The 19,461-nt window shown below is 43.9% G+C and overlaps 1 protein-coding gene across 1 annotated transcript in view; it reads left to right on the forward strand.

Annotated features, from left to right (window-relative positions):
* LOC139276211 (bromodomain and WD repeat-containing protein 1-like) overlaps positions 1-19,461 on the forward strand; it is a 145,838-nt gene that overhangs the window by 65,562 nt on the left and 60,815 nt on the right. The window contains exons 20-24 of the mRNA XM_070893847.1: positions 8,110-8,203; positions 9,365-9,508; positions 13,328-13,395; positions 17,443-17,623; positions 18,649-18,765. Of these exons, the coding sequence (XP_070749948.1) occupies positions 8,110-8,203; positions 9,365-9,508; positions 13,328-13,395; positions 17,443-17,623; positions 18,649-18,765 (604 nt within the window). The remainder of the gene's footprint in view (positions 1-8,109; positions 8,204-9,364; positions 9,509-13,327; positions 13,396-17,442; positions 17,624-18,648; positions 18,766-19,461) is intronic.

Raw genomic sequence — 19,461 nt, forward strand, 5'->3', positions numbered from 1 at the left:
TTGCTTTCTTCACCGCCTGCTGTACCTGCATGCATTCCATGAACTTGTCCTTCAGATTACCTTTACCAATTTGATTTGAAAGTTAGGACTATTAAAGGAGGATTTTCAGTCCATCTGTGTAGAGTAGATTGTTACATTCCCGGGGTAAAAATTGAACAAGTACTTTGGTTCGGTATTCACTAAGGAGGACACAAACAACCTTCCGGGTATAAAAGGGGTCAGAGGGTCTAGTAAGGAGGAGGAACTGAGGGAAATCTTTATTAGTTGGGAAATTGTGTTGAGGAAATTGATGGGATTGAAGGCCGATAAATCCCCAGGACATGATGGACTGCATCCCAGAGTACTTAAGGAGGTGGCCTTGGAAATAGCGGATGCATTGACAGTCATTTTCCAACATTCCATTGACTCTGGATCAGTTCCTATGGAGTGGAGGGTAGCCAATGTAACCCCACTTTTTAAAAAAGGAGGGAGAGAGAAAACGGAATTATAGACCGGTCAGCCTGACCTCAGTAGTGGGTAAAATGATGGAATCAATTATTAAGGATGTCATAGCAGTGCATTTGGAAAATGGTGACATGATAGGTCCAAGTCAGCATGGATTTGTGAAAGGGAAATCATGCTTGACAAATCTTCTGGAATTTTTTGAGGATGTTTCCAGTAAAGTGGACAAAGGAGAACAAGTTGATGTGGTATATTTGGACTTTCAGAAGGCTTTCGACAAGGTCCCACACAAGAGATTAATATGCAAAGTTAAAGCACATGGGATTGGGGGTAGTGTGCTGACGTGGATTGAGAACTGGTTGTCAGACAGGAAGCAAAGAGTAGGAGTAAATGGGTACTTTTCAGAATGGCAGGCAGTGACTAGTGGGGTACCGCAAGGTTCTGTGCTGGGGCCCCAGCTGTTTACATTGTACATTAATGATTTAGACGAGGGGATTAAATGTAGTATCTCCAAATTTGCGGATGACACTAAGTTGGGTGGCAGTGTGAGCTGCGAGGAGGATGCTATGAGGCTGCAGAGTGACTTGGATAGGTTAGGTGAGTGGGCAAATGCATGGCAGATGAAATATAATGTGGATAAATGTGAGGTTATCCACTTTGGTGGCAAAAGCAGAGAGACAGACTATTATCTGAATGGTGACAGATTAGGAAAAGGGGAGGTGCAACGAGACCTGGGTGTCATGGTACATCAGTCATTGAAGGTTGGCATGCAGGTACAGCAGGCGGTTAAGAAAGCCAATGGCATGTTGGCCTTCATAGCGAGGGGATTTGAGTACAGGGGCAGGGAGGTGTTGCTACAGTTGTACAGGGCCTTGGTGAGGCCACACCTGGAGTATTGTGTACAGTTTTGGTCTCCTAACTTGAGGAAGGACATTCTTGCTATTGAGGGAGTGCAGCGAAGATTCACCAGTCTGATTCCCGGGATGGTGGGACTGACCTATCAAGAAAGACTGGATCAACTGGGCTTGTATTCACTGGCGTTCAGAAGAATGAGAGGGGACCTCATAGAAACGTTTAAAATTCGGACAGGTTTAGACAGGTTAAATGCAGGAAGAATGTTCCCAATGTTGGGGAAGTCCAGAACCAGGGGACACAGTCTAAGGATAAGGGGTAAGCCATTTAGGACCGAGATGAGGAGAAACCTCTTCACCCAGAGAGTGGTGAACCTGTGGAATTCTCTACCACAGAAAGTTGTTGAGGCCAATTCACTAAATATATTCAAAAAGGAGTTAGATGAAGTCCTTACTACTAGGGGGATCAAGGGGTATGGCCAGAAAGCAGGAATGGGGTACTGAAGTTGCATGCTCAGCCATGAACTCATTGAATGGCGGTGCAGGCTAGAAGGGCCGAATGGCCTACTCCTGCACCTATTTTCTATGTTTCTATGGCCCCAAGTTTCCACACGCGGCAAAACAGGCGCCCCTCCGAGCTGGGCGCCCGTTTTTCGCGCCGAAAACGGCGCCTGAAAAAAAACAAGCTATTCTCGAGCGCTTTGCAGCTCGATGTCGGCTTGGCGCGGCGCCTACCACTCGCGCCGATTTTGTAAGTAGGCGGGGGCGGGTACCATTTAAATTAGTTTTTTTTGTGCCGGCAACCCTACGCGTGCGCGTTGGAGCGTTTGCTCACGTGCAGTGTGAAGGAAACATTGGTACTCACCCGTTTTTGTAGTTGTTTGTAGCTGTTTAATTTTTTAACATTTTTTAATACAACCACATTGCCCTTCCATGATCAGCACTGAGGCTTCTTGCAGCAGTGAGAAGGCTGCAGGAAGCCTCAGAAGTTGAGGCAGCCGTTTCCCGACGGGCCCAACCGACGGCAGGGAATGGCTGCCTCAACTTCTGAGGCTTCCTGCAGCCTTCTCACTGCCTTCACTCACCACCCCCCCCCCCTTCCCCGCCGTCGGGAACGGGTCGGTCGGGCCCTTACTGCTTCCCCCCACCCCCCTCCCCTGCCGTCGGGAACGGGTCGGTCGGGCCCTTACTGCCTCCCCTCCCCCGCCGTCGGGAAAGGGTCGGTCGGGCCCTTGCAGCATCTCCCCCCCCACCCCCCCCCCCAGCCGTCGGGAATGGGTCGGTTGGGCCCTTACTGCCCCCCCCTGCCGTTGGGAACGGGTCGGTCAGGCCCTTACTGCCTCCCCCCCCCCCCCTGCTGTCGGGAACGGGTCGGTTGGGCCCTTACTGCCTCCCCCCCCAGCCCCCGCCGTCGGGAACGGGTGCCTCAACTTGTGAGGCTTCCTGCAGCCTTCTCCCTCCCTGAAAGGCCTGCCTGAAGCACTTTCACACAGGTAGGAACATGGTTTATTTAATCTTTTCTTTGCTTATAAATTTTTATTCAGGTTGGAATTATTTGTATAATATTTGTATAAGTATAACTAAGGACTTATTGTAGAATGTAATGACTTCCCTTCCCCCCCCACCTCGTTCCGGACGCCTAATTTGTAACCTGCGCCTGATTTTTTAATGTGTAGACAAGGTTTTTTCAGGCCTACAAAAATCTTCACTTGCTCCATTCTAAGTTAGTTTGGAGTACGTTTTCACTGTGGAAACTTTCAAATCAGGCGTCAGTGGCCGGATACGCCCCCTTTTGGAAAAATAAATTCTGTTCAAAAGTGAAACTGTTCTACATGAATAGAAGTGCAGAAAACTTAAATGTGGAGAATTGCGATTTCTAAGATACTCCGTTCTCCACCAGTTGCTCCTAAAAATCAGGAGCAAATCATGTGGAAACTTGGGGCCGATGTTTCTATGTTTCTAATGACTAAGATCAGAAGATTACATTTGACAGCTACTTATGTTCCGAGTAGTATCTGTTGTGATAGCGGCACAAACAAATAGTTTAATAAGCTTTCCATTACCTATTAGAAACATAGAAACATGGAAAATAGGTGCAGGAGTAGGCCATTCGGCCCTTCTAGCCTGCACCGCCATTCAATGAGTTCATGGCTGAACATTCAACTTCAGTACCCCATTCCTGCTTTCTCGCCATACCCCTTGATCCCCCGAGTAGTAAGGACCTCATCTAACCCCTTTTTGAATATATTTAGTGAATTGGCCTCAACAACTTTCTGTGGTAGAGAATTCCACAGGTTCACCACTCTCTGGGTGAAGAAGTTCCTCCGCATCTCGGTCCTAAATGGCTTACCCCTTATCCTTAGACTGTGACCCCTGGTTCTGGACTTCCCCAACATTGGGAACATTCTTCCTGCATCTAACCTGTCTAACCCCGTCAGAATTTTAAATGTTTCTATGAGGTCCCCTCTCATTCTTCTGAACTCCAGTGAATACAAGCCCAGTTGATCCAGTCTTTCTTGATAGGTCAGTCCCGCCATCCCGGGAATCAGTCTGGTGAACCTTCGCTGCACTCCCTCAATAGCAAGAATGTCCTTCCTCAGGTTAGGAGACCAAAACTGTACACAATACTCCAGGTGTGGCCTCACCAATGCCCTGTACAACTGTAGCAACATCTCCCTGCCCCTGTACTCAAATCCCCTCGCTATGAAGGCCAACATGCCATTTGCTTTCTTAACCGCCTGCTGCACCTGCATGCCAACCTTCAATGACTGATGTACCATGACACCCAGGTCTCTTTGCACCTCCCCTTTTCCTAATCTGTCACCATTCAGATAATAGTCTGTCTCTCTGTTTTTACCACCAAAGTGGATAACCTCACATTTATCCACATTATACTTCATCTGCCATGCATTTGCCCACTCACCTAACCTATCCAAGTCGCTCTGCAGCCTCACAGCATCCTCCTCGCAGCTCACACTGCCACCCAACTTAGTGTCATCCGCAAATTTGGAGATACTACATTTAATCCCCTCATCTAAATCATTAATGTACAGTGTAAACAGCTGGGGCCCCAGCACAGAACCTTGCGGTACCCCACTAGTCACTGCCTGCCATTCTGAAAAGTACCCATTTACTCCTACTCTTTGCTTCCTGTCTGACAACCAGTTCTCAATCCATGTCAGCACGCTACCCCCAATCCCATGTGCTCTAACTTTGCACATCAATCTCTTGTGTGGGACCTTGTCGAACGCCTTCTGAAAGTCCAAATATACCACATCAACTGATTCTCCCTTGTCCACTCTACTGGAAACATCCTCAAAAAATCCAGAAGATTTGTCAAGCATGATTTCCCTTTCACAAATCCATGCTGACGTGGACCTATCATGTCACCTCTTTCCAAATGCAGTGCGATGACATCCTTAATAATTGATTCCTTCCTTTTACCCACTACCGATGTCAGGCTGACCGGTCTATAATTCCCTGTTTTCTCTCTCCCTCCTTTTTTAAAAAGTGGGGTTACATTGGCTACCCTCCACTCTATAGGAACTGATCCAGAGTCAATGGAATGTTGGAAAATGACTGTCAATGCATCCACTATTTCCAAGGCCACCTCCTTAAGTACTCTGGGATGCAGTCCATCAGGCCCTGGGGATTTATCGGCCTTCATTCCCATCAATTTCCCCAACACAATTTCCCGGCTAATAAGGATTTCCCTCAGTTTCTCCTCCTTACTAGACCCCCCGACCCCTTTTATAACCGGAAGGTTGTTTGTGTCCTCCTTCGTGAATACCGAACCAAAGTACTTGTTCAATTGGTCCGCCATTTCTTTGTTCCCCGTTATGACTTGCCCTGATTCTGACTGCAGGGGACCTACGTTTGTCTTTACTAACCTTTTTCTCTTTACATATCTATAGAAAGTTTTGCAATCCGTCTTAATGTTCCCTGCAAGCTTCTTCCCTGCCCTAATCAAACCCTTTGTCCTCCTCTGCTGAGTTCTAAATTTCTCCCAGTCCTCAGGTTCGCTGCTATTTCTGGCCAATTTATATGCCACTTTCTTGCCTTTAATCCTATCCCTGATTTCCCTTGATAGCCACGGTTGAGCCACCTTCCCTTTTTTATTTTTACGCCAGACAGGAATCTACAATTGTTGTAGTTCATCCATGCGGTCTCTAAATGTCTGCAATTGCCCATCCACAGTCAACCCCTTTAAGTATCATTCGCCAATCCATCCCAGCCAATTCATGCCTCATACCGTCAAATTTAGCCTTCTTTAAGTTCTGGACCATGGTCTCTGAATTAACTGTTTCATTCTCCATCCTAATGCAGAATTCCACCATATTATGGTCACTCTTCCCCAAGGGGCCTCGCACAACGAGATTGCTAATTAATCCTCTCTCATTACATAACACCCAGTCTAAGGTGGCCTCCCCCCCGAGTTGGTTCCTCGACATATTGGTCTAAAAAACCATCCCTTATGCACTCCAGGAAATCCTCCTCCACCGTATTGCTTCCAGTTTGGTTAGCCCAATCTATGTGCATATTAAAGTCACCCATTATAACTGCTGCACCTTTATTGCATGCACCCCTAATTTCCTGTTTGATACCCTCCCGAACATCACTACTACTGTTTGGAGGTCTGTACACAACTCCCACTAACGTTTTTTGCCCTTTGGTGTTCTGTAGCTCTACCCATATAGATTCCACATCATCCAAGCTAATGTCCTTCCTAACTATTGCCTTAATCTCCTCCTTAACCAGCAATGCTACCCCACCTCCTTTTCCTTTTATTCTATCCTTCCTGAATGTTGAATATCCGTGGATGTTGAGTTCCCAGCCCTGATCATCCTGGAGCCACGCCTCCGTAATCCCAATCACATCATATTTGTTAACATCTATTTGCACAGTTAATTCATCCACCTTATTGCGGATACTCCTTGCATTAAGACACAAAGCCTTTAGGCTTGTTTTTTTAACACCCTCTCTCCTTTTAGAATTTTGCTGTACAATGGTCCTTTTTGTTCTTTGCCTTGGGTTTCTCTGCCCTCCACTTTTCCTCATCTCCTTTCTGTCTTTTGCTTTTGCCTCCTTTTTGTCTCCCTCTGTCTCCCTGCATTGGTTCCCATCCTCCTGCCATATTAGTTTAACTCCTCCCCAACAGCATGAGCAAACACTCCCCCTAGGACATTGGTTCTGGTCCTGCCCAGGTGCAGACCGTCCGGTTTATACTGGTCCCACCTCCCCCAGAACCGGTTCCAATGCCCCAGGAATTTGAATCCCTCCCTGCTGCACCATTGCTCAAGCCACGTATTCATCTGAGCTATCCTGCGTGGAATTGATGGTTAACTTTTCTTCAAGTGTGGGTACTAAAGAATATATCAGAGATCTATGAGGTCATAGAGCTTGAGATCTGACATGTTCTGCTGTAATAAATAGAATCATTTTTCTTCTCTCCTGAACATTATTGTTCATTGCTTCTTTGCTGCCATATTCAGGTAGCTGGTCTAGGTTCCATGCTTCAGTGGTGGTTATTCAAGATAGGCTGCAGTTCTACACTTGCTGCAGAACAGAATGACTTCTGCTGATAATTTCCACCCCCATCCAACCCCGTAGTAACAGAAAACTTGAAAAATGATGAAAAATATTGGAATGTCCCTTTTGAGTTATTTTGCCTTTGAATAATTGGCATTTGCTTTTCAATCTAAAAGATCTGTAACTTAATTTGCTTTTAACTTTAAAACCATTTTTGTTGTCAAATAGCTCTTCCTCAGATTTAACAGCAATGATGAATGAAGCACAAGCTCTAAACAAGAATTCCTAATTCTCTGCCAAATAAACTCGCACTTCAAAGCCAAGAATATTCCAATCAGTGTTATTTTAATGTTGACTTTAACTTTTTTAAATGAATAGATTAACACTGGCATTAAATAATGCCAATCATAAAATCTAGGCATAGAAGTAATATAGTGCAGGAAGTAAATCTGTAAAGTCAGGGTCTTCCCATTCTGTTTCATACCCTCTGGTGGCTAATTGATACTGCAGTAGAGAATTTGAGAATAGGGTTCTCAGTTGCTGGAAGTACATGGTCAAGGTACTGTTGTTTAGGGGGGGAGGGGGGAATGTGGGGGAAGCGAAGAGTGGAAATTAGAGAAAGAAAAAAATGAAAGACTTGTATCTGTCCCAAAGGCTTTATGCCAATGAAGTTCTTTTATAAGTGTAGTCACTGTTGTAATGTAGGAAACACGGTAGCCAATTTGTGCACAGCAAGGTCCCACAGACAGCAATTTGTTAATGATCAGATAATCTCTTTTTAGTCTTGTTGTTTGAGGGATAAATATTGGCCAGGACACAGGGAGAACTCCTGCTCTTCGGATAGGTCCACCTGGGAGTGCAGAAGGGGCCTTGGTTTAACGTCTCATCCGAAAGACGGGACCTCTGACCATGCAGCACACTCTGTCCTGTACTGGATATCTCAGCCTAGATTTTGTGCTCGTCCCTGGAGTGGGACTTGAAACCACATCCTTCTGACTCAGAGGCGAGAGTGCCACCACTGAGGCACAGCTGACATCAGAGGGTTAATATCGTAGCATTTTTTTTCAAAATCTCGTCACTTGCAACATTTTTAAGACTTCATCAGGGAAACATATTGTTCTCTGGTTCAATTTCATTGCTTCTGGTTGAAAGTTATATTTTGTGCCTGGGTTGATTGTCAACTACAAGTACTCTAACATTTTTATAAATTAATTGAAAAAAATGCTATTGTGAAGTCTATTGCTGGATTTTTCCCATAATCATTTTTGTATGTGTTCCTTTTATTCAGTTTGCAGGAAGATTTTAGGATTGCTAAAAGTGAAGAGGAAATTGCCTTGTATACAAGAGAGAAGAAAAGACGACCAATTCACTCTACACAAAGGGTGGGTGGTTTAACTAGAATATTACTGGATATAAACTGAAGTGCCACTAAGGTGTTTCTATAATGTGTTTCTTATCAACATAAACTGTACTGCGCCCAGCCACAAAGTATAGTATAACATTTAAAAAAATGACAGATTAAAAATTGTGAAGAAGGAACAAGTGTAGGCTATTCTGCGCCTCGAGCCTGTTCACCATTTGTTTAGATCATGGCTGATCAGTACCTAAACTCCAAGTCCAATATATCCTTCCTTGACACGGTGCTCAAAACTGAATGTAATACTCCTGTGGTCTGTCCAAGGCTCTGTACAACTGAAGCATAACTTCCTCCTCTTTCTATACCAACCTTATTAGGATAAAGGCCAACATTACATTAGCCTCTTTGATTACTTTTTGTGTCTGTCCATTAGTTTTTAGAGATTTGTATACCCGGACACCAAAATCCCTTTGCTCATCTACAATTTCTGGTCTCTTGCCATAAAGAAAATAGTTTGATTTGTCTTTGTTGCATACAAAGTAGATTACCTCACACTTCCTCACATTGAACTCCATCTGCCAGTTTTGCCCACCCACATAATCTGTCTATGTTGCTTTATAATTTCCATCTACACAAGTTGCTGTTCCTCCTATCTTAGTGCCATCAGAAAACTTGGATATGCAGTCCTCTATTCCTTCATCCCACTCATTGATATTTGTGTTGAAAAGCTGAAGCCCCAGTACAGATCCCTGGGGAACACCACTTGTCACTGCCAATCAGAGTACGTCCCTTTATCTCTATTTTCTGATTTGCTTTCAATAGTGTACTAAGTTATGATCATCAGATGGATTTAATTTGGTTTCTATTAGTTCTGTTTCTCAGTTTGGTATATTTAGCCCATTACGTCTATTTACTTCAAGCTGATTATTGGGTTGTGTCCTTGCAACGTGTGAATAAATAATTGAACGCTTAGCTTATGGCTTAGCTAGGACCTGTGCGTTGCCTATGATGTCAACTTTTCAGATTTTTCACCTGTTGGTGTCAATGTTGTCCCTGTTCTGCTCTTTTTATATATCCTTATCAGACCTGTCCCGTGATGCTCCGCTCTTTGAGCTGTCATCTTATCTCCATCACACAGTAAATTATGATGTATTACTGAAAAAATGTCCTCTGTATCTTTTTTTAGAATGACTCCTTGGACTCGTCTGAACACACAAAAAGAAAAATGAGGGCACGGCGGCGTGAACAGCACAAATATCGAACTCGTGCTGCTGTTGAAGAATTAGCTCAATTTTTCCATGAAGAAGCAGAAGAGGTTAGCTCTGAAGAGGTTAGTGACATGAACCACATTTTTAAATCCTGGACCTAGCAATTTAATTTATGTATTTAGTAACACAATGAAACAGTTTAATTATGTAGACTGTTGCAAACTTTGATTCATGCTTAATTCTGGAAGGCTGTTGTCAGATTCAGGAAAAGACATCAGAAAACTGAGAAGGTGGAAATTATGAAATATAATTGAATTTTGATTAATGTATATATAATCAATGCATATTTGACTTGCCAAAAACATTTGCATCAGGAGTTCAGTCATTTTAAAATGTTAAAAATATTTGTATCTGAGGCAATTTATTAATTAAATCAACAAGTCTGACTTTATTTGGTCGAAATCTGATATGTAAAATGTGCTGCTGTTTGTCAGCAGATTTTGGCAATGAATAGAGTAAGACGAGTGAGCTAACTTTGTTGTTTAAAACCAGAGGTAACTTGGAACAATTTTTCCCCAAATTTAGGAATTCTGTAGAATGCTAATGAATCCAAAGTAGTTTGGTATATTCGAATTCTATATTTAGATTAAGCAAATACAAAAGTTATTTAGGAAGTTTTAAAACTGCTACTTTGATCATAGCTAGGAAACTCTTCATTGTGCTGTGTAACTAAAGTTGCAGTGTAACTCTGGAAATAGGCCCTGACCCCCCTCTCTCTCTCTCTCTCTCTCTCTCTCTCTCTCTCTCTCTCTCTCTCGAGAGAGAGAGAGAGAGAGAGAGAGAGAGAGAGAGAGAGAAGTCTGGAGGAGGTAGTCTTACATTTGTTCTTTACATTACATACAGTAACTCCAGTACTGTGTCGAATGTGGTTTTAAAAAGTGCTCAGAGAGTACCTTAAACCCATCTGAATTTCATTTATATGGTCAGGTAATACAGAGACCTGTGTGCTCTAAGTATTTAAACTTTTAACTCTTGGGTGGTGCAGTTCCAGCCAGGTAACTAAGGTACCGCCTGTCTGAGGTGCATGTTGGTATGTGGGTCCGGATTAATTTGTAGCGATAGCATGGAGTGCGCTCAAGGCTAAGATTTTGAAATCTATGGGGTAGAAATTGCCTCCCCCACCCGAAATATGGCGCTCCCACCCCATTTTGGTGGTTTTTACAGCAGTTGCTTAGTTGGTCTTAATGGGGGCAGTGACTACACTTGCGGGGCAAAGACGCAGCAGTGACAGCAACTGAAGGGCGGAAGTTGGATGCGGAGTGGAGTCACTGCCGCAATGACGTCATCACGGAGCCACGTCACCACGGCGCTCCCCTTCACTTAAAGGGGAGAGCCTTCGCGATTTCAAAACTTTGGACCACCAAAGAGGGTTTCGGCCGGGTCAGGCTGCCTGTTGGTGGCCCAGCCGAATCCGGGGGCATAATTGTTGGGAAGACATGGCAGTTGGCCGACAAAAAAAAACATGGTGGCAGCGGCAGTGCGCCCTCCTCTTTAAGAGGGAAGCCACACTGCCGCTGCAGAAGGCCACAGCCTCGCTGGACTCACCGGAAAAAGCTTGATTTGGCACCGCTGGATGGGCTGAAGACTTTCTGAGGGGAATGTCTCCATCAGGTTAGATGGGCGGTGTGCATGGTGATGATGTACTTAAGACGGATCGGCAGCAGCGAAGCGGTAAGGTGGGGGGCGGGGGGGAGATTGGGGCATCACCGGGAAAACTCGGGAGGGCAATTGGGCTAGCGGCGGCCATTCCAACAAAAGTCGGCGGTGGTAAAAGGCCTTAAAGATAGGGGCAATTTTAGTCCCTATATGTCTGTATCTCGGGGTGATGCCAGAGGACTGGAGAATTGCAAATGTTCCTTTATTCATTCATGGGATGTGGCTGTCGCTGGCATTAATTACCCATCCCTAATTACCCTGAACTGAGTGCCTTGCTCGGCCATTGCAGAGGGCTGTTGAGAGTCGACCACATTGCTGTAGGTCTGGAGTCACATTTAGACCAGACCGCGTAAGCACTGCAGATTTCCTTCCCTAAAGGACATTAGTGGGTTTTTATGGCAATCTGGTAGTTACTTGGTCATCATTACTGATACTAAGTTTTTTTAAATTCCAGATTTATTTATTAACTGAATTTAAATTCCCCAGCTGCTCTGATGGAATTTGAAATCATGTCCCCAGATCATTAATCCAGGTCTCTAGATTACTAGTCCAGTAACACAACCACTATGCTACCGTTCCCTTAATGCTACACCCTTGTTCAAAAAAGAGGTGCAAGGATATAAACCCAGCAACTATAGGCCAGTCAGTTTAACCTCAGTGGTGGAGAAGCTTTTAGAAATGATAATCCAGGACAAAATTAACAGTCACTTGGACAAGTGTGGATTAATTAAGGAAAGGCAGCATGGATTTGTTAAAGACAAATCGTGTTTAACTAACTTGATTGAATTTTTTGATGAGGTAACAGAGAGCGTTGATGTCGACATGGACTTCCAAAAGGGGTTTGATAAAATGCCACATAGTCGGCTTGCCAATAACGCTGAAGCCCATGGAATAAAAGGGACAGTGGCAGCATTGATACAAAATTTGCTAAGTGACGGGAAGCAGAGAGTAGTGATGAACGGTTCTTTTTCGGATTGGAGGATGGTATACAGTGGTGTTCCCAGGAGTCGGTACTAGGACCACTGCTTTTCTTGATATATATTGATGACTTGGATGTGGGTGTACAGGGCACAATTTCAAAATTTGCAGATGAGACAAAACTTGGAAGTATAGTGATAGACTTCAGAAGGACATAGGCAGGCTGGTAGAATGGGAAGACACATGTCAAATGAAATTTAACGCAGAAAAGTGTGAAGTGATAAATTTTGGTAGGAATAGCAATATAAACTAAAGGGTGCAATTCTAAAAGGGGTACAGGAACAGAGACCTGGGGGGTATATGTACACAAATTGTTGAAGTTGGCAGGGCTGGTTGAGAAATCTGTTAAAAAAGCATACAGGATTCTGGGCTTTATAAATACCTGTAGAGGCATAAAGCAAGGAAGTTTTGATGAGCCTTATAAAACACTGGTTTGACCACAACTGGAGTATTGTATCCAATTCTGGGCATTGCACTTTAGGAAGGCTGTGAAGGTCTTCGAGAGGGTTTCAATTGTGGCTTTCAAAAAGGAAGTAGATAAGCACCTGAAGGGAAAAAAATTGCAGGGCTATGGGGAAAGGGCTGGGAAATGGAACTAGCTGAAGTGCTCTTGCAGAGAGCTGGCATGGGCTCGACAGGCCAAATTGCTTGCTTCTCTGATTCTATATTGGAAACAGGGAGCCAGTGAACATTGGTGAATACACTGATGGGTGTGTTTTGAAGATAATGCAATTGTGAATTCCTTGCATAAAGTTTCATGTGAAGATCAAGTCGGTAGGGGAGGTAGGGTAGCGAAGGTGGTTTGTGGTGAGGGGTGACTTGACATCATCCTTTCCCTCCTGGAATAATCAACTTTGGCCACATAACGCATTAGACAATGCAACAGGAAGTTTCAAGTCGTATCTAGCCATGGGCAACCAGGTCAGTCATGAGACGTGTGCTAAAAGCCTGTGATCCTTGGATTTTGAGTTTATTAAACTGGTTGTTATCCCATTGGGATTGATGAGGATAAATGATTGTTCAAGATCTAGTGAGGACAAATCACTAAACAGGCCAGTTGAACTGCTTATGTCATTTGCAGGTGATAGACTGAAGGGGCCTGTTATAGCAGATCTACAGCTTGTCATCTCCATTGACGAAAATGAATATTTTGCGAGACTATGGAAGGGAAAAATTTACGCAATGTATTTGTCGTTCAAATTTATAGCCAAATAATGAAACAATATTTGTTGTGTTTTTAAATATAGGAAAGTAATTCAGCAGAGGGCAGTGGAGGCTCTTCAGAGGAGTGGCAGAGTGAAAGTAACAGTTCAAGGTAATATGGCAAATAATTCAAAATGGAATTTTATGCATGTACAGGCAACTCTGGATTATCCGGGTCCCTTGGGGATTGGGCTATTCCGGGTAAACAATTTTTCCGTTTGGGCGAGTTAAAACTTTAATGAATCAATGCAATCAGCTACAAACAGTAACAAAAGATGGACATTACCAGCATGCATGTACAGGTTCTGTGCCTGGTTTGCTGGTATGCTGGTGAAGTTAGCAGTCTTCTGATTAAAGTCTGTGCCTGGAACCCGGTGCCAGCACTGCCCCCATTCCCAACATCAACGGCGGCCGCGAGACACAGCAGCTGCAGCAGCGCGCACACACACGCCAGCAAAGCAAGGGCAGAGGAGGGTGATTTTTATGGTAAGTGAGAGAGTCCCCCCGGTGCAGAGTCCTTTTGGCCTGGGATAGAAGTGGCCGGTACGGGGGACCCTTCGGCCAGGGACAGAAGCGGCCAGTACGGGACCCTTCGGCCAGGGACAGAAGCGGCCAGTACGGGACCCTTCGGCCAGGGACAGAAGCGGCCAGTACGGGACCCTTCGGCCAGGGACAGAAGCGGACAGTACGGGGTCAGCCAGGGAGAGAGAATGTGCGAGTGTGAGAGAGAGAATGAGCAAATACAAATGAGCACAGTGTTTGGAAGGTGATTTTTTTCCAAATTATTTGGGGCTGTCTTTTCACTTGTTAGCAACAGAATTTTAAATCCCATTACAACGGTTTTCCGTTGGATCCGTGTACAGATAATCGAGCGTTGCCTGTAATTGTTTCTGTTGTAAAGTACAGACATTGGGCTAGAAATTAAACGGGGAGCTAACTTTTGAAAAGTAGAAAAAGTAGTGCCAGGCGCTAATGATTCGCTGCTGCCGGGAAATTCAGCTTTAGCACTCCAAGAGGGAAGTGGAGTGCTAAATCAAGCGCTAACCACTTCTCTTAGGGCCCGAAAGTGCGAGAGTGGGGTGGTAGCGGCAGAGAGCTGAACAATTTGCAGCGCATTGCTAATGGCATCAGAGGCTGCTTCTCTCCCTTAAAGGAAAGGCCAATGATGGTGCACAACCTATTTGCCGGCAGTGTTGAAAGACGACCTGCATGACTGCCATTGCAGCCCTAAACACTGTCTCAAAGTGAAGGGCTTATACATCTTGTAGCAGTGAAAGAACAAAAACTTTGAATAGGCACTAGACTGGTTTAAACAATAAACGTTGGCCGACCTGAAAACCAGTCCTTTTAATTAGCACTCCCCAAGCGACTAGCCGAGTTGACAGCTCCTCCTCTTCCTGCTATTATTCACGCCCGGCGATACAGCAGGGAGCGGGAGGCAATTTCACACCCGGGGCATTGTGCACTTTATGATGTCATGATCTGAGAGGCACTAGAGGCCCAGGCAGTAAGAGTTAGCACCAATGCTAAACCAACACTGAAGTTCGCGGGCATTGCTGCATTCACCGCGCCTGGTTGCTAACCCCTTAGCTCCCCGTTAGCAGCCCCGCCCCCCCCCCCCTCCCCCCAAGGCGCTCACAGGAGGGCCGAATTTCTTCCCTGTTGTTTTAAGTTTGCATTTTCCTTCATAAATTATATGTAGAAATAGATTGGCATTGACAATGGGACGTAGTACTGTTCAGATATTGCCTCAAAGCTTTCAGGATTGGCACTTGGAATTCAAGAGTGCCCTGCAATGTTAATACTAAGGAAAAATGTATTATACAACTTCGAGATGTATCAGCCTGTTTATTACCCCCTTTTGTATGTGTGCTGTTTAATGTGGGCAATCAGTACAACAACTTGCATTTATATAGCGCATTTAACGTATTAAACCTTCCAATGCGCTTCAATAGGAGTGTTAGCAAACAAATTTTGGCACCGAGCCACTTAAGGAGATATTTGTACAGATGACCAAAAGCTTGGTCAAAAAACGTCTTAAAGAAGGATAGAGAGGCGGAGAGGTTTAGGGAGGGAATTCCAAAGCTTAGTGCCTAGGCAGCTGAAGGGATGCACAAGAGGCCAGAATTGGAGGAGTGCAGAGCTCTAGGAGGATTGTAGGGCTGGAGGAGGTTAGGGAAATGGGGAGGGGTGATATCTCTGAACTGCTTCTAGGACCTCTATATCAACCACCATATGAGGGACCGAACCTTAACACAAAATTCTAAGGGCTAGAAATTGACCAGTCTTGCGCCCGTTTTTTTGCCGATATTTTGCCTTTTTTGATGGAAAAAGGTGTACATCTAAATTGGCCAAAGTTGTGTGCTGGCGGTTTTGAAATACTGCTGAAAAGCGGACCGTCGTGCAAAGTGGAAAAAAAGCGATATCGTTTTAAATTGGCCGTTCGGTGCACCTGTATTCTGGGTGAAAAAAAAATGCCCAAGAAAAGCCTGTGTTGCAGCCCCAGAAACACCGGTAAGTATGAAGACCTGCAAAAAAGGCAAGATTTTATTTTAGAATTCTTTTTCAGCGATTCGTTAGATAAGTGTCGTGAATATTTTGTGTTTTTTAATTTTCTTTTTGCAATTTATTTTGTGTTTTCCCCCCTCCCAGGGCTTGTCTTTTTAGCGGTAATTGGCCTTGAACTAAAGTTGGTGAGGATCGCGGTATCCTTGTGCAACGCCGATTTTTACCGTCAGGGTGCATTTTTTGCCAATTTTATGGTTTTCTTTTTAAAAAGTGGTATTTTTAACGGTATTTTTGGTGAAAAATGCCGAAAAAAATACCGCAATCACCAAAAGACTAATTTCTAGCCCTAGATGAACCTACCTTCCTACAGAAAGATGGCTGTCATTATCCTGGGGCTGTGACCGGGAGAAAGCAGAGAGAATATTTCCATTGATAAGGAAGCCGAGAACTAAGGGGCATAACCTTAGAATAAGGGGCCGCCCATTCAAAATTTGAGATGAGGAGGAATTTCTTATCTAAGGGTTGTAAATCTGTGTAATTCGCTGCCTCAGAGAGCCGTGGAAGCTGGGTCATTGAATAAATTTAAGACTGAGATTAACAGTTTCTTAACTGATAAGGGAATAAGGGGTTATGGGGAGCGGGCAGGGAAGTGGACCTGAGTCTATGATCGGATCAGCCATAATCGCATTAAGTGGTGGAGCAGGCTCAAGGGGCTGTATGACCTACTCCTGCTCCTATTTCTTATGTTCTTATGAGGCCTAATTAAGTTATTGTACAAGGACACTATGGTGCTCTTAGTTTTATAATGCATTGCGCTAGCTATACATCCAATACCCATCTGCTCTTTGCACTGATCATGGACCTTTAGAAACTATAACACCCAGGTCTCTCTTCCTTTCAACAGATTTGACTTTTGAGCACAGCATGGTTTATACATGCTTGGCATTAGCCCTACCTACATTACATTTGTGAATATTAAATGTCATTTGCCAGATGCGGGCCTATTCCCAGATCTCATCTAGATCCAATTGTAATCTTTATTTCTCCTTGAGGGTTCTGGCACCAGCACATCTGCAAACTTGAGGACAGTATTGCTAGCGCCTTCATCAGATCACTGATGCGTGTTGTGAAGAGTATGTTTGTAGGGAATGTGAAAGATGACTTACTGGTACTGTAATACAAACTTTATTCTTCAAATGATGCCTCACCGAACCATTGTTCAGACTCTCAAAAGCATTTTTTTGTGGTTGGGGTTATTAAGTGATTATCTTCCCGTCAAAGCAAAGTGCAGAATGGTGCAGATCCTGAGACATTATAGGATGTACAAGCACCATCTATCTGCAACATTATGACAACATTTCTATGTGCCTACTCTGTACATGATTTATCCAGAACCTATAAAGCTGGGTTCTGTTCCTGCAAAGTTTGGAAGATACACATTAAAAGAGCAAAGATCATCCTACCAGATATCTAGTCCATTATCCTTTTAAATGCTAGAGGAAAATTGTGTTGCATCACTATCCTATTTAAATTTTCATAAAAACAACACAAAGCCTATTAAAAATTATATTTTAAGTTTAAAAAATGTTTATGTACATAACTTCCTCTATGGACATGGATGTGAGTTGAATTAGCTGTTGTTTATGTTTAGTGATTCTTCGAGTGAGTATTCAGATTGGACAGCAAATGCAGGAATTAATCTTCAGCCACCAAAAAGACCAACCAGACGGCGAGCTCCACGGATAGTGAGCAGCTCAGAAGATGAACAAGATGATAAAGCTAAAGAACTGTGGAATAAAAAGCTCAAGAAACCCAAAGGAAGACCACGAAAGGTAGTAGTAACCTTTAAGTGGGTTTTAAAAAAACATCTCCCCAGGTAGTTTAATGAATTAATGTACTTCCTAGTTTTGTACTGAGCCATGCAGTCCAGGGTCTGATGTGATGGCTGTGATGTTTCCTGCAGTCAAATAGCCACCTGCCACTTTTGGCTCGATTTTGCATGACCAATAATCACTTGGTTAAGGTTCCTAAGGGAATCCATGCCCATAGAATAAGTCAGTGCCTTTGGGCGATTGTGAACATTTTTCAACTATAGACTAGTTCACCTTTCTTTACCTGAATACAGCTACAGAGATTGTGACGGAAGTGTGGTGAATGTGGGTTCGGGGCCTAGAAGAGCTGAGGGCCCAGGGGCAGCACGGGCCTGCCCACACTGCAATATGTGTGTGCACTAGGTCCATGCAGCAGAGCAGGTCTCCAGTCGTCCTGGTTAACCCTTGCCACTGGATAAAGGCCTAGCTCTGTCAAGCCCGTGTGGTGGCTGATGTACAACGGTCACCACACATTAAAAAAAATCCACGCACAAGCATCTTCCACCCCCTCAATTGGAGTTCAGGACTGGAACATTGGGTCCTTCATTGAAACATCTGTGAACTCGTGAAAACAAGTCATCCTCGTTCGAGGGATCACTTATGATGATGCCAGCTACATTAATGCTACTCTTGGTGAAATTTGCTCAGACTGTCTCATCCTTTCATCTGAATGAGACTATTTGGGTGGAGTGAGACAAACAAGAGTGCTTCCTGCAGTATATTAAAGGGAGCAAGATTGCGGATGGCTGGCACTGATGGAGTCTTTAAATTGGATCATTCATTTTGATGCTGATCTAAATTCTATGTCCATTAAAATCTATGCAAGGTCCCAACTGGCAAGGCCATGTCAATATATATTGATCTGTTATAATCGCTGCTAAGAAAATATAATTTGCAGCAAATAAACATTTTAAATTGGAGAGAGAATAGTTCAGTGTACAAATGGTCAGCAATTATAAATGTTGGTTTTCTTCTTTGCAATGCAGAGACCAAATCCTCTGCCAACAGGAGACGGTGCAATTTTAGAGGAATGGCATCCACCGAGGTGGCTCACAGACACTGTACCGCGCAGGTCACCTTATGTGCCACAGATGGGTGATGAGGTAAGAAAGCTGATGTGCAGTTGCAATACAGCAGGGATTCTTTTGATGACATGCATAAACTTAGTGATCTCATCAAGAAATGATCAAAGATTGTAAATAAGGTTATGAATAGGTTTTGGGAATTTTATGGAGATTCTTTTAGTTTACACAAAATAATTAAATCTTGCTGTCCGGAGCAGAAGATCCATCTTGACTATAATCCAAAGTCTTGTGTGCTGAGTGCATACTGCAATTTAATTTGCGTTTTTATGAGAGTTCGACAGCTTCGTGGTCACTTTTTCTGATGCCAGCAGTGTATTTCCAGATTTTTTTTAACTGAATTAAAATTCTCAAAGTAATATAATGGGATTTGAATTCACATTTTCTGAATTATTAGTCCAGGCCTCCAGAGAGAGAGAGTTCAAATCCCACATTAATTTTTGCGCTATGCTCATTCAAGTAAGTGGTAAGTATTCCATTGAACTTCAGTTGTGTCTTTATAAATGGTGGGAGAGATTTTGAGGGATCATCAGTTGAGCTACCTGTTGCAAAATACTCTGCCTTTTCCCTGCTTTTATAGGCACAGTGTTGATGTGATTGGTTGAGTTAAGCTTCTGGTCAATGGCAACCAACTGGATGTTGATGGTGAGGGACTCGCCAATAGTGTTGCCATTGAATGTCGGGGGAGGAGGTTGGGCCTTTTGTTGGAGATGACCT

The sequence above is a fragment of the Pristiophorus japonicus genome, chromosome 11 (assembly GCF_044704955.1).
Source record: "Pristiophorus japonicus isolate sPriJap1 chromosome 11, sPriJap1.hap1, whole genome shotgun sequence".
NCBI lineage: Eukaryota > Metazoa > Chordata > Chondrichthyes > Pristiophoridae > Pristiophorus > Pristiophorus japonicus.